Genomic DNA, 13026 nt, shown 5'->3' on the forward strand with positions numbered 1-13026 from the left:
TTGGTTTTCGTTTTGTAATTCAATTCTTGTCTAATGACCAATTTGAAATGGACTTTTGATTTTTAACTTGAGGTTTGAATCTTCATTGGCTCTACTCAAATGAAAATTAACTTCTGAACTCTGTACTAATTTCAAGTTAATGCTTCAAATATAATAAATTTTTTAAAAATTGTGCAAAAACAAGGAATTGTGAAACTAACATATATGGTCAGATTTGGTGCTTTATTTGTGTTGTTAAGTATATATAAAGATTGTTTTAAAATAAAAATATTCTGCCATCTATTCATTAGTGTACTATCTAAACCTACCTTCCAGTCATAGTAAACAGCAGTGGTTCCATCATTTACAATGTACAGATAAGATGTCACCCTGTCACCAGAATACGTCTCAAATGTCACCCTTCCTTCAATACCAACTTGTCCCTGGTAACTGTAACCATCACCAATCCATCTAGCTGGCTGCCCAGCAAAGTTCAGTGAAGGTCCAAACACATTCTGGTTAGTCTGATCTCCTGGTTCCTTCTCTCCATCTCTGTAAAACGAAACCAGTTTTCTTTGATGTCAAAAACAAATTGTAGATTTCAACATTTGTGGAATTTGCATGCCAATTGAAAAATTATACATTAGAATCATAAGTTTTATATACTTTTACTAGTACATGTGTAATGTAAATTATGTACATTTTTACTTTTAAGACAGATCTTCAGTCAAACAGTACTTACATATCCTGATCATCCAAATCATCTAAAGACATTCTATCTTCTTGAACAAAATCTACTTCAGATTCAGGTCTCTTTATCTGAGGCTGGTTTGTTCCTATGATCTCTAGGGCATCAAATTCCTAAAATTAGAAGAAAAAAAATATTATATCTAGAGCATTACAATACATGAATAGATGGACTGATAAATCATTTATGATACAATGATATTTATGTTAGATTTGTTGACGTTTCAATAATTGTTTAAAACATCCCAACATTATGAAATTACATCTCACTGCACAATCAGTCTTTTATAGATGAGATTACATCTCACTGTGTACAATCAGTCTTTTATAGATGAGATACATTTATGGCATACAAAATTATAAGCCTGGTATCTTTGATGAGTTTCTTTTTTTCAGAATATATTTCCTCCAATGCAAATAAGGTAACCATTTATTGTATTCCTCTGCTAGCATTTTTAAGCTAGTAAAAACAAAGTACTGTGCTACTCCAAGTCTGTGCTAACATTTATCCTAATTTTGTCAAGAAGTGTCTATAAATTACTTACTGGTTTATGAGGATCCAGTTCCTTGATATATTTGCCCAGCTCTTTCTTCCTTTTATCCAAGTAAGGAGCTTTGTGCCATGGATAATGGACTGGTGCAGTATGGGTAGGAGCCCAGTGCCAACCTTTCTCATCCCGTATACTCTTAGGTATACCTACATGTGTAACTGGCTGGGGATATCCTTTCTCATTCTGGGTCAGAGTCATACTGTAAAAATACAACAAGTTTTTCCTCAGCTGTCAAATAGTTTTCAACACAACAAAAAGATGATCTTTCCAAAAATCTCATAACATAAAGAAAAGAAAACCATCACATTTTTGAAATACCAGTAGCATCAAAAATTTTAAAAGAAGGAAAAGAAAGCTAAAAATATTGATACCTAACGACATAAACCACAAAAAAGTAGAATTACATAGAATCCATCTACAAACTCTTTCACCTACCTTAATCCTGAACACAAACTTAAATCAGTTGGATTACGTCTGAAATGTTCATTTGAAAGATCAAACTCCAGAAAAATGATTGTTTGATGACCTTATATAATAAATAACAAAACTATCAATTTACCAAAATAAATATTTAAAATGAAATCATGGAGTTATGATAACGTCTTGTATCTTCTTCACAAGTTTTGGTCTTCATAACAAGGACATGTTGTTTACAAGTTTTAACTATTCAACTTTTTAAAATTCCGTTGAATGATGACTAGAAATAAGACTAGGATCATACATCAACACTTACTGAATTCCTGTATCATCATCTCCAAATCTTTCCTGTTGTTTCCAGAATTCACTGCCAACACGATCTATAAATAGACAAGAAAAATTATCAACCATTTTATATTTCACTACTTCTACATAAAGATAACCTGAAAGTCAACAAATTTCTTGCTTTTAAGGTTCTGAATTAGAAACATGATTAGAAAAAATAATGTGCTGTACTGAACATTAATTGTTTTGAAATATAACTGATCAATTTAACTTTGGAAAAACTTTCTATTATCTGTAGAATCGTAATTCAATTTTAAAAATTCAAATTTTAAATATGTCCTTTTTTCTTTATAAATAGACTTACATCCTTTTCCGTAATCAGTAAGAGGGATAGTTCTATCAAGGATATATCTCTCCTCTTGGATCTTACGATAATTATCTGCAGCATTCATTGCTAAATCTTCAGGATTCTTTTGCAATAATTCTGAAAATCATAGTAATATCATAATTGTCAAAAGATTGCATTAAAACAGACAAGTCTATATATACTATTAATCATCTATTACAAACTCTTTCTAGCTATTACCATAGTTTAAGACAAAGTCATGCTTTTCTTTATCTAAAATAAATTTTTCATAAACATGTGCATATTTCAACAATTTTGCATTGCAATTAAAATTAGAAAATTATACTGTCTTAAACAGGGAAATATTTTAGTACAGTATTCTCGGAAATTCAACTATACCAAGTAGAGAAATATAATATGATGTCCTACTTAAAGCATTGAAGGACCAGACTAACATATAATTTTCTATCTTACAAATAACAATCACTTCATCAATTCAACTAATATTTCTTACTAGATATATAGCCTTGCTGCTTCTTTCTTTCAATCATTTTCATCTGCCAGTTATGTAGAGCTTTGTTCTCATTAGCATGAGATGGAGGTTGGTGAACACGTTTTTTCTTCTCATACTTTAGTGTTGGAACACTTGTTTCTCTTTCTAGCTCCCCTCCTGGTACTGTTACGTCCTAAAGTTGTTAATCAGATTTATATATCATTGAAAAAAACAGATCTGTGATAGTTTATCTTTAAGTATGTGTAACAAATATTAATAAAATTTGTGTAAATATCTGAGAGATTTTTCTGTTGCAAACTTGAGGCATTTTTTTTTTTTTTTTTAACACCTAAATCAAAGTTATCTAATGTCTGTACTTCTAGTTATAAAGTGTATACAGGAAATGAAACTTGCTTTTGTTTAATTCTAAAATATACCCCCCCCCCTCTTTTCAACTGAATTAATTCACCACTACAGACGATTAAACATACCAGTAAGTCTCCTTTCTCCAAAGCTATCTTCTTGAATTCTGAGAAAGTACCAAGTAAACTGTGTGGTAACACTGACCCATCTTGGGAGTATCTTGGTCCAGCAAAACCTTGAAAAATTCAAGTTCAACAATATAGAGTGAGTACTGGTAACTCTTTTGTCATTAGCCAATCATTTCATGCCATTTACCATGTTTTAGTGCAAAAGAAAGCCTTATAAATCAGGAACTACTGTTCAATTATGATTCTTATTAAATAATTTTGTTCTTAATATATAAAAGTGTTTTTAGAACTTTGAAGATAAAAACATGAATATAAGGATGATACCTACCAGAATAGTCTGGAACCTTAATAGGTGCATCAGGTGGAGCAGGACGGGCAACAGTAACACTGAAAAAACACCCAGAAAATAAGGACATTTTATCTATTTAATAAATACATACTTTTTCTTATATTTTAAAGCAGTAATAATGTATTTCAATTCTGAATATTCAATTCAAAGCACAGAATTATAAAAAGTAATGTTTCCTTGCACTTTTTATGGGTTAGGTGCTTTTTAATGCATCATGATCTAAGCTTTCAAACATAAAACCTTTCTTAATTTGGAATTGATAACAATTTGTTATAAAGGCTTCAATATTGAATATTAAATAATCAAATATTCAGCAAATTGTTTTAAAAATTTCATTTTATTTTTTACAATTAGTGAATAATTACACACATATTGTTATACATGTATTGCTGGAAAAAAACTGGTTTCTTCGATACAGTTTTAATCAAATAAAACAAGTCTCACATTTTAGGCTTTGGTTTGTTCAATTCTGACTCTGGTTTCATTTTCTTTACAATGACCTTGGCAGTTTTTGGTGACCTCTCCTTTTCTTTTGGTGGTGATGTATCTACAATCTAAATTCAAACAAATTTGATTAAAACATCAAAATTTACACAAAAAATGAAAAAGTTTAAAAGTTATGCTAAATTTTATCAAATATTATATAAAAGATATTAAAGAACAACTAGAGTTGGTTTATAGTAGAGTTGTCACTGTGGGGCAGAAAGACATAAAAGTAATTCTTCTGAGAAAAAAAATGTTAATTTCACTCTCAAGGCAAGGTCAAATGAACACACACAAGGACAAAAAAGACCTTTGGACAATACCAGAAGATCCCAATGTCTTTCAAAGCGTAAGCAGAAAGGAGCATCTTGTGTTAGAGATACATGATGTGTATTTTATTCAGATTGTGTTCAAGAAGTTATTGTTAGTGACTGCATGCACGATTATTAAAGTTCTCCTAAATCACAATCCGAGAGGAATATCTGGTACAATATATCAATAGTATTGTGAAGTTTTATTTGGTTTTTAAATGTCTTCTTTTTAAATAAATGGTTAATTATTTTTTTTAAAGATATACAATGTGCTTTTGTTTATCATAATTCTATTGATTATTATGATGAATAACTTTTGTATCAGGGGCAAACTGATACTTTTCGATTGGTACTTTGTGTTTTTTGTATTTTTTCTAGTTTTTTTTGTACTTCCTGCTTATCTGAAGAGTCAAGTCTTGTTCTTATGGCGTGATGTTAACCATTTTTAATGGGAGGATCCAGAACTCACAGACATGTTTGATCACTTCTATAGGTAAGATTGAGTGCTTACAAATATATTTTACCCTGTCTAATTCTTGATGAGCTGTCCCAAGACAGGTGCTTGTAATCCAGTAGTTGATGTTGGTAACTGTCTGCCATATCTTTTTTTTTTTCGGGGGGGGGGGGGGGGGGGGGGGGGGTGATTTCAGCATAAATCAGGTAGTTTGTTTTTCTGTTTTGAGTTGTTTAAAATGTTGGCAGGACCTTATATAGCTGACTGTACAGTATGGGTTTTGCTCATTGTTGAAGGCTGTACATACAGTGTCCTAAAATTGTTAACATGCTGGTCTTATGTCTCATAATTCTCATTGGCAACCATACCACACCTATCTATTGGTTTTATTTTGAAACCAGAAATAGGGATAATCTTTATCATAATCAATTTATCATAGAAAACAAAATTTCTAACATTTTTCCCATGTATGGGGAATGTACTATGAAGATATACTAATAATCTTACATTTTTCAGGTCTTCCTCCTTGATTTGAAGTTTCTCGATCTCTTCATTCCAGAGAACATTTCTGGTAGGGGACTGATTTTCGTCAGTAGCATCCTGTGAAGGGGTAGCTGATTTCTCTGGTGTTCCGCCTTGGTTCTTACCTCTCTTTAACTTATCTGCAAATAAAAAGCAAATTACTTAATGTCTGCTGATCAAATCATGAAAAGCATATATGTGATGACAAATTTAAATAACTTGGAATGTGTTCATCATGATTACTGTACCCTGGCAATTCGATTAAGACATTAAATAGAAAATGTAGTGAAGTTTGTCTTCTCCAAATTTAATATTGTCTATGATGTATGACTATCACCTTTTTATTCATTTAGCCAAATACTCTAATATCAGAAAAGTGTTGAGAACAGAGGGCTCATATCATTTTTGAGCCCATACATTTTTACCAAATATATATATATTTCAAAAGTAGGAATAAAATGCTTGAACCCAGGTGCAATGAATGTATGCAATAAAAGGAAAGCAATAAAAGATTTCGATAAGCACTTTTACTCTTATATAATTACAACATCAAAGACTAAATATAATTATGATAAGTTTCTATTACTTTTTCACTTTGAAATGCATCTTGTGTAGTTTTACTTGTGAAAAGAAAACAGTGATAGAATGAGTGTAATAATGACGTACATAGCAAATGAAAAATTTGTTTTCAGTCAATGCTTTGGTGTTATAAAATAATAAAGGATGCATTCAAAATTCTTTAACTAAAAAAAAATTAAAATATATAAGTGAAATTTAAGAATTCTTTAAGTGTTTGTGGGAAAATAAATTTCTTTTATGTCAAATAAAATCAAGATGTGCATTCAAAATGGACCTTTTCATCGTAGTTCATGTTACGTGAAACAACAAGTGTCATCAAATCTCAATACAACAAATAGTCAGCAGGTAAAAAGTTTGTAAATTTCAATAAACTGTCATCGTGAAGAGTTTAAAAGGACAAATTTTAGTTCCATAAAATTTTCTACTCGGTTGACACTAAGAGGTCCTTTACAAAATACATAATAATCATGAAATTTCATGACAATATTGAAGAGCTTAAAACTTAGTTGGTATGTCTGACAGGATATCATAAGAGCAATCAAAATAATAAAATATAAAATTACCTAACAACCTTTAACCATGCTTTTCAATGTACTTTTCTCCATAATTATTAAACTGCCATATAAATAACTTACGCATTCTATTCAAATATAAAAAACCATTGACAATAACTACAATGCACTAATTTACTAAAGTATCCTTCAAAACATCAAAAACTACTTTGAGATGAAAAACCCATGTGAGAAATCTTAGGACATTATAACAATTATAGTATAATTGGAGTTTTGGATATTTGTCAAAATGTCTGAGTGTGGTAACTAACACACTGTAGAATTAAAAACAATCAAAATAGATTAAATATCAAAATTATCTCACAAATCAACAATTAAATGCTTATTCAATGGAACATAAATATATACTGGTTATCAGCTCACAGTAAATTGTGCTGTTTATCTAACCCTATACCCGAAACATCATTTATTAGGCAGAGTCTTTGTCTAGCAACTGAACCCCCCTATGAAGTATTATATAATTCTTAGGAATCAAGACCCCCAAAAAAGCACAACAGTTTAATTACTAAATCTATCAAGATAAAAATACAGTCACATGTATACATATATATGTATATACATTTTTGCAGAGAACAATTATAACAAATTTGAACAGAACTAAAAACCAAGTGATCTGTAATTTTAATCTGAACTTCTGCAACACTGTTCAAATTAATGTAAGTATATTTTTCACTTTTTTCTATATTTCGTATTTCCTTCTTTTTTGTTGACTGAATCCATAAATTGAAATAAATTCAAGAATATTTCAAAGGGATAGTTTTAAGTTATATATCCAGTATGTTAATTTGTCAGCAAGTTAAATTACAGAACTAGTATTTCTTAATAATTTGAACTACCAGTTCAATTAAAAGAGTGATAGCTTATAAAGTATTTTGAGCTTTCATTATCGAAAACATTCCTTAATACAGTCAGTGTAATTTGTTTTTCATTTTATATTTTTGCTATCTGTTATACTGTTATAAATCTACTGAGTCAAGATTTATAAGGGGAAGGAAGGGTTGAAAACAAAACAACTTATTTAATACCATGTCCCCCAACCCCTTACAAACACATTTTCATGTGCCTGCCTCAAGTCAAGAGCATTGTCAGTAGTTTCCCTATGTCATACTTTCTTTTTTGTTGTTGTCTGGAGAATTTGTCAAAGAATGTCTAGGTCAAACTTATTCACAACTTTTTTAAGACTTCCAATGATTAAGAAATTTTACATATTGTATAGATTCGTAACTCATGTTGAAGGCTTTATTGTAAGTTGCCCTCTAGATGTATTTTCTTTATATTATTGGGTTGCTGTTTTGTTGACGTATACTCAATATTTCCATTTACAAGTATTCGTATCATAGTGTTTTTGAAGAATTTTTATGGACTAAAATCACTGATATAATGAAGTCAAACTTGATACTCTCAGATCATCAACGAAAAAAAATTGCCAAATTTCACCAACCACTGAGTAATCACTATATAGACAGGACAGGGCCATATCTAAATTAAATAGAAAATTTGCTTTACACATTTTTTTTCTTTTCTTCATAAGCTCAGTATTGTGAGACATCCAAAACAGACAGAGTAAAGAGGAGGGGTAGAAGGGGTCCTGATCCCGAAATCCAGAGCTTAAAAACGCATGATCCCGAAATCCCTGCTTAAAAACACGAAATCCCGAGATCCCGAAATTGGAGAAAAAAAATTTCCCGGATCCCGAAAGGGTCAATCCCGAAATCCCGAGCTTAACAACACCTCATCCCAGAGTCCCGATAAAGGTCCTATCCCACCTCAGTAAATACAATAACATACAAAATTTGTCTCTGATAAGACATTCAGAAATATTGAAACTATAGTAGGAAATTTTTCAAATCCTGATATAACTGCATTACTATATCATATCGGGCATAGGACATTTGAGCGAAAAAGAAAAAAGCACATAGGGTCATTTGAGCGCCGACTTCATAGGACATTTGAGCGCCGGGATATTAACCTTACCTGAGTTTTCAGACAGGACATTTGAGCGAAATTTTCCCTGATAATTTTACACGAATTAAGATTTTTTTTTAAAAGTAAGAAAAAAAAGTAAGATTTTTTAGCTCCAGACGAAGTAGCCGACTGTTTCGTAGAAGATTTTATGGCCGTTGTACCTAACGACAAGCCTTGTATAGAATTTGCAGATTACCTGACTGATACTTATATAACAGATGAATCGTTATTTCCCCCTCATCTCTGGGCCGAAGATCCTCGTTAAAACGTACTAACAATGGGCCCGAATCATTTCATGCCCATTATAACGAGCAGTTCTATCACAGTCATCCATCAATTTATACTTTCCTTGACACTATTATCAAATTGCAATCTGTGACTTACATAAAAATTCGGAGTTTGAACATTGATGCACCGCAGAGCCGAACAGAAAAGGAGAAGGAACAGAATCTCCGGGATTTGCATTCGAAATACTGCCAGCAGGAAATTACGAGGGATTTTTATGTCAGAAGCCTGGGATATAAGTTCCAAGCCCGAACAGACTTGTAAATAATGCCGTTGCCGAGTTTTATGTTTTATGACAGTGCTTTGTTTTTAGTGCTTTGTTTACAATTAAAAGATGTTTTAATCTTTTTGTTGGTAAACTCCTGTTTTATGACTGTGCTTTGTTTTTAGTGCTTTGTTTTTTACAATTAAAATATGTTTTAATCTTTTTGTTGGTAAACTCCTCATTTAATGAACTATATTCGTAAGAAAATGTGGTATGATTGCCAATAAGACAATTGTCTATCCAAGACTTGTTTTCGCTCAAATGTCCTACGCTTATTCTTATTTTCGCTCAAATGTCCTAAAATTTAGGCGCTCAAATGTCCTATACTTTGGCGCTCAAACGTCCTTTTTTTTTCGCTCAAATGTCCTGTCAATGCGCTCAAATGTCCATTGCCGATCATATCATGAAGAAGGAGAGAACCCATAAACAAAAGGGTAAAAAAAGAAAGAAGTATTGCAAAACCATTAGCTTATTTTCATAACTAAAATGTCTGATACAATAATCACTCCAAAGCATAAACACAACAAGTACAAATGTATAACAAATGAAATATCAATAAAGTCTTCATTATTTTCAAACCTTTAATTTATAAATATATAAAATATTAATGTCTCAATATAAAATAACACCAACTGATGCTGATATTTCCATCATTTTGAGGAGATAGAAACTGAATCATTGATGAACATTTATTGACAACTTGTCTAGCTTCATAAAACGTTCATCAAATGTTTGTAGCGCTAAATGCAACAGCAAATAATTAAAACATGAGTCATTACTATTACATTTTATTAATGAACATACTGTTTTGACAATTATCTCAATGGTAATGAAAGATTATGCTTTGTGGTCATAATAATTTCCCCACAATGTAGTATTCAGACTAAGAAACCAACCAATCAAAATACTGGATCTGGTGTTTCAAGCACAATTTTTTTTCACACCGAGTAAAGTTAAATGACAGAGAGCACAGGACTTTTTTTTAGCTATGTCCTCTATTCAGCAAATTTTCATAAATAAAACATGTATTTTCCAAGTTAAAAAAGGGGCATAACTTTAGAACAGTAAATGACTCATTGCCCAAATGTGTACTTCTGTTTGTGAGTTGTGCTTGTAATCATTGTGTATGAGTCTTATAAAATCTGCATTAAATAAACTTAAGATAAAGAACAGAAGCAAAAATGGGATTAACAGATAGTTACATTCTTTCCATATAGAACCTGTGACCCATAATTAAGTCATCCTTGACACCATTTGCGAGTATGGTCTTGAGAAAACTATGATAGTTTGTCAGAAGGGGACGATAAATGACTGACCAGTGTTAAATCAGAGCCATAGCTCATGCACGTAAAAGAAACCTTTGTAGTTTTTGAAAAAGCAGGCTATAATGACGCTACAAGGCAGCACTTGCACCCCCAAGGTGGAAAGGGATTAATATATGTTGCAATAACTTGTTTCCCAATCCACTTTAAATAAATTGTTTAAACTAAGTAATCTAATTCATCAGGTAATTAAGTTTGGATATATGACCCCTTTGACCAGGTGAGCAGAAAATTTTAATTAGGTAATGAGTTGAAATCTGACAACATTACTGATATATGGTTCATATAAGTTAAACATTTACCTTTTTAAGAGTATATTATCAACCAAAACACAGAACAAACAAAACAATTATCATAATAGAAAAAAAGTATAATTTTTAAAAAGCAGAAAAAATATAATACTTTAAATTGACTTTCAACTTACGCCCAGTTTGTGATAAAACAGACATGCGCCTTTCTCTTGGATTTCCATGGTCCTTACTTGGACGACGCGGTTTTAATTCTTCTTTAACCATGTTTAATAATTTAAGTTATAAATTTTACAGTTTGTATATTTTTTCCAATGATAGATATATCACAAGACCTTAACATGAATAATTCCAATACTTTTCAGTCTTTTAAATTTCACTGAATATAAACATGGATCAAACACATGTCTCCTTTATTCATATAAACTAGAAATTTTAAATGTTCTTTATGTAGAAAAAGTTCCTGCAGTCCAGTAGATTATAAATCAATGACTGATTTCCAAATAGCGTTACTAGTCCTGCCAAACAAGTGACAATACATAAAGTTTTCCAATAATGATTCTTTTTCCTCTGATACACTGAAGTAGGTTTACATCAATTCTCCACAGCAGGACTAATTCTCATATAAAAGAATATCCACTCCACAAAATAAGTAGATTAACTTTTCATTTCAGACTTTTCTTTAATGAGTATTTGCACAAAACTTCCAATCTACACAAAACTTTATCTGTCAATTATTTTTAATAAAAACTGATCCCATCTGAATATGTCAATCGTACAAAGACACGTAATTAAACAATTATTATCACAATATCTCTACTCAATGTACTTTGTCAACCAAAACTTAAAAATACAGTCAATGCTGTGTTTAGTATGCACAGGTATTGAGGATCTACACGATCTATCTTACAACGACAGTTTAAACACCCGTCATATAGACAAAATCTCTCACTCTGATCTCATCATGACCAAGGTAAGCTTCATACTACAATTTAGTACAATCCAACTTAAAAAGTGTCAATTTTATAATCTATGTTTTGTCTTTTATAAAAAAAATTGAATAAATATTGTTATACAAATTGCAATTAAATACATTTACTATTTAATTTCTAGAATTACAGTATGCTGATTATATTACATTGTTAAAATGATAATTATAAAATATATATCTTTTAAAATCACATTACAAAGTACTAGTTAAATGGCTGAAATTTATACCATCCATAAATAATTGTTCCCCCTTTATTTATACTTATTCAATTTAATTCCCAAATGGAATTTTCAAATAAATTCAATACAATTTTATTACACAACCTCTGATACATTCAATAAAATGTCATTTGAAACTACAATTAACATTTGAGACGGATGCACAAATTATTTTATCTTTTTGAATATATTTTAATCAAATATTCAATTATGAACCAAAAAAAGCATCCTTCAGAGACCAACTTGAGAGGTAAATATTATTTTAAAAAGAGGATACATATGAACATGTAATCTAAAATTCTGAGCAAATTCTTTTAGGTAGGATAGCAAAATTTGCCCCCAAAATGAAAGTGTACTGTTTCTAGTCATAAAATCATAAAACCAAACAAATTGACCAAATATGAAAAGTGGTTCAAATGATGCTACCTATGGTGTACATGAAGACACAAAGTGTTAAAATTAGACATCATTGAGATGGGAGCCATCTCTGTGGGCCCGCTGTGAATAATGTGTGGTATCTTTACCATAGAACAAGAGGTTGTCAACTGAAACCAAAGATTTTGACCTTGACCTTTGACCTATGAAGTTGTATAAACATTATGACACAAACTCTGGTGTTAGTTAATATACATGTTAAATATAAAGTATGAAATTATAAAGGTTTTCTAGATATAGATCGCACATAATGTGATACGGACGGACAGACGGACAGGACAGGCTGATCACTATAGAGTGATCCAATATTTTACAGGGCCCTAATTATCTGGTACATTCTTATAACTTCTTAAGAATGAATTATCAATATAAACAAACCTAGCCAAAGTCAAACAGATCTGAAAATTGGCCACAATGACCCTTATGAGGAATTAAACTGAGGCTTCTACTGTTGAAATATTACAGATATTTGTTTAATGAACCTTTAAGTAACTTTACTAAACAATTATGTGTTAAATTTAGGTTATATATAAAATATTGTTTAATAAACTGTGAACTTCATAATCCAAGAAAGCAGTGCTAAAATAGCATCTTTTTATCTTTAAGTGCAAAACTGAACCAGTGTGATAAAAGATAACCCAGGATCTTGTGTTGGGCATTATTAATTTTAAGTTCTTAGTGTGCAGTGCATGCAGAAAGCTAAATGGAACAATCAACC

The 13026-nt window shown here is 30.9% G+C and overlaps 1 protein-coding gene and 1 long non-coding RNA gene across 23 annotated transcripts in view; one reads left to right on the top strand and one right to left on the bottom strand.

Annotated features, from left to right (window-relative positions):
* LOC139517653 (MYCBP-associated protein-like) overlaps positions 1-13026 on the bottom strand; it is a 58622-nt gene that overhangs the window by 10727 nt on the left and 34869 nt on the right. For 16 of the 22 annotated variants that reach the window (XM_071309046.1, XM_071309083.1, XM_071308956.1 and 13 more), the window contains 10 exons: positions 5414-5568; positions 4103-4212; positions 3638-3696; positions 3310-3416; positions 2840-3011; positions 2344-2463; positions 2011-2074; positions 1272-1476; positions 722-840; positions 309-531 (listed from right to left, as the gene is read on the bottom strand). In XM_071309046.1, coding sequence (XP_071165147.1) covers positions 309-531; positions 722-840; positions 1272-1476; positions 2011-2074; positions 2344-2463; positions 2840-3011; positions 3310-3416; positions 3638-3696; positions 4103-4212; positions 5414-5568 — 1334 coding nt within the window. Of the gene's footprint in view, positions 1-308; positions 532-721; positions 841-1271; positions 1477-2010; positions 2075-2343; positions 2464-2839; positions 3012-3309; positions 3417-3637; positions 3697-4102; positions 4213-5413; positions 5569-6642; positions 6776-10840; positions 11654-13026 lie in introns of those variants that run through there. The other 6 variants (XM_071308989.1, XM_071308963.1, XM_071309090.1 and 3 more) reach the window with 5 other exon arrangements.
* Positions 11497-13026, top strand: part of LOC139517904 (uncharacterized) — a 37324-nt gene continuing 35794 nt past the window's right edge. The window contains exon 1 of the long non-coding RNA XR_011663225.1: positions 11497-11637. This is a non-coding gene — a long non-coding RNA (uncharacterized lncRNA). The remainder of the gene's footprint in view (positions 11638-13026) is intronic.

The sequence above is a fragment of the Mytilus edulis genome, chromosome 1 (assembly GCF_963676685.1).
Source record: "Mytilus edulis chromosome 1, xbMytEdul2.2, whole genome shotgun sequence".
Classification (NCBI taxonomy): domain Eukaryota; kingdom Metazoa; phylum Mollusca; class Bivalvia; order Mytilida; family Mytilidae; genus Mytilus; species Mytilus edulis.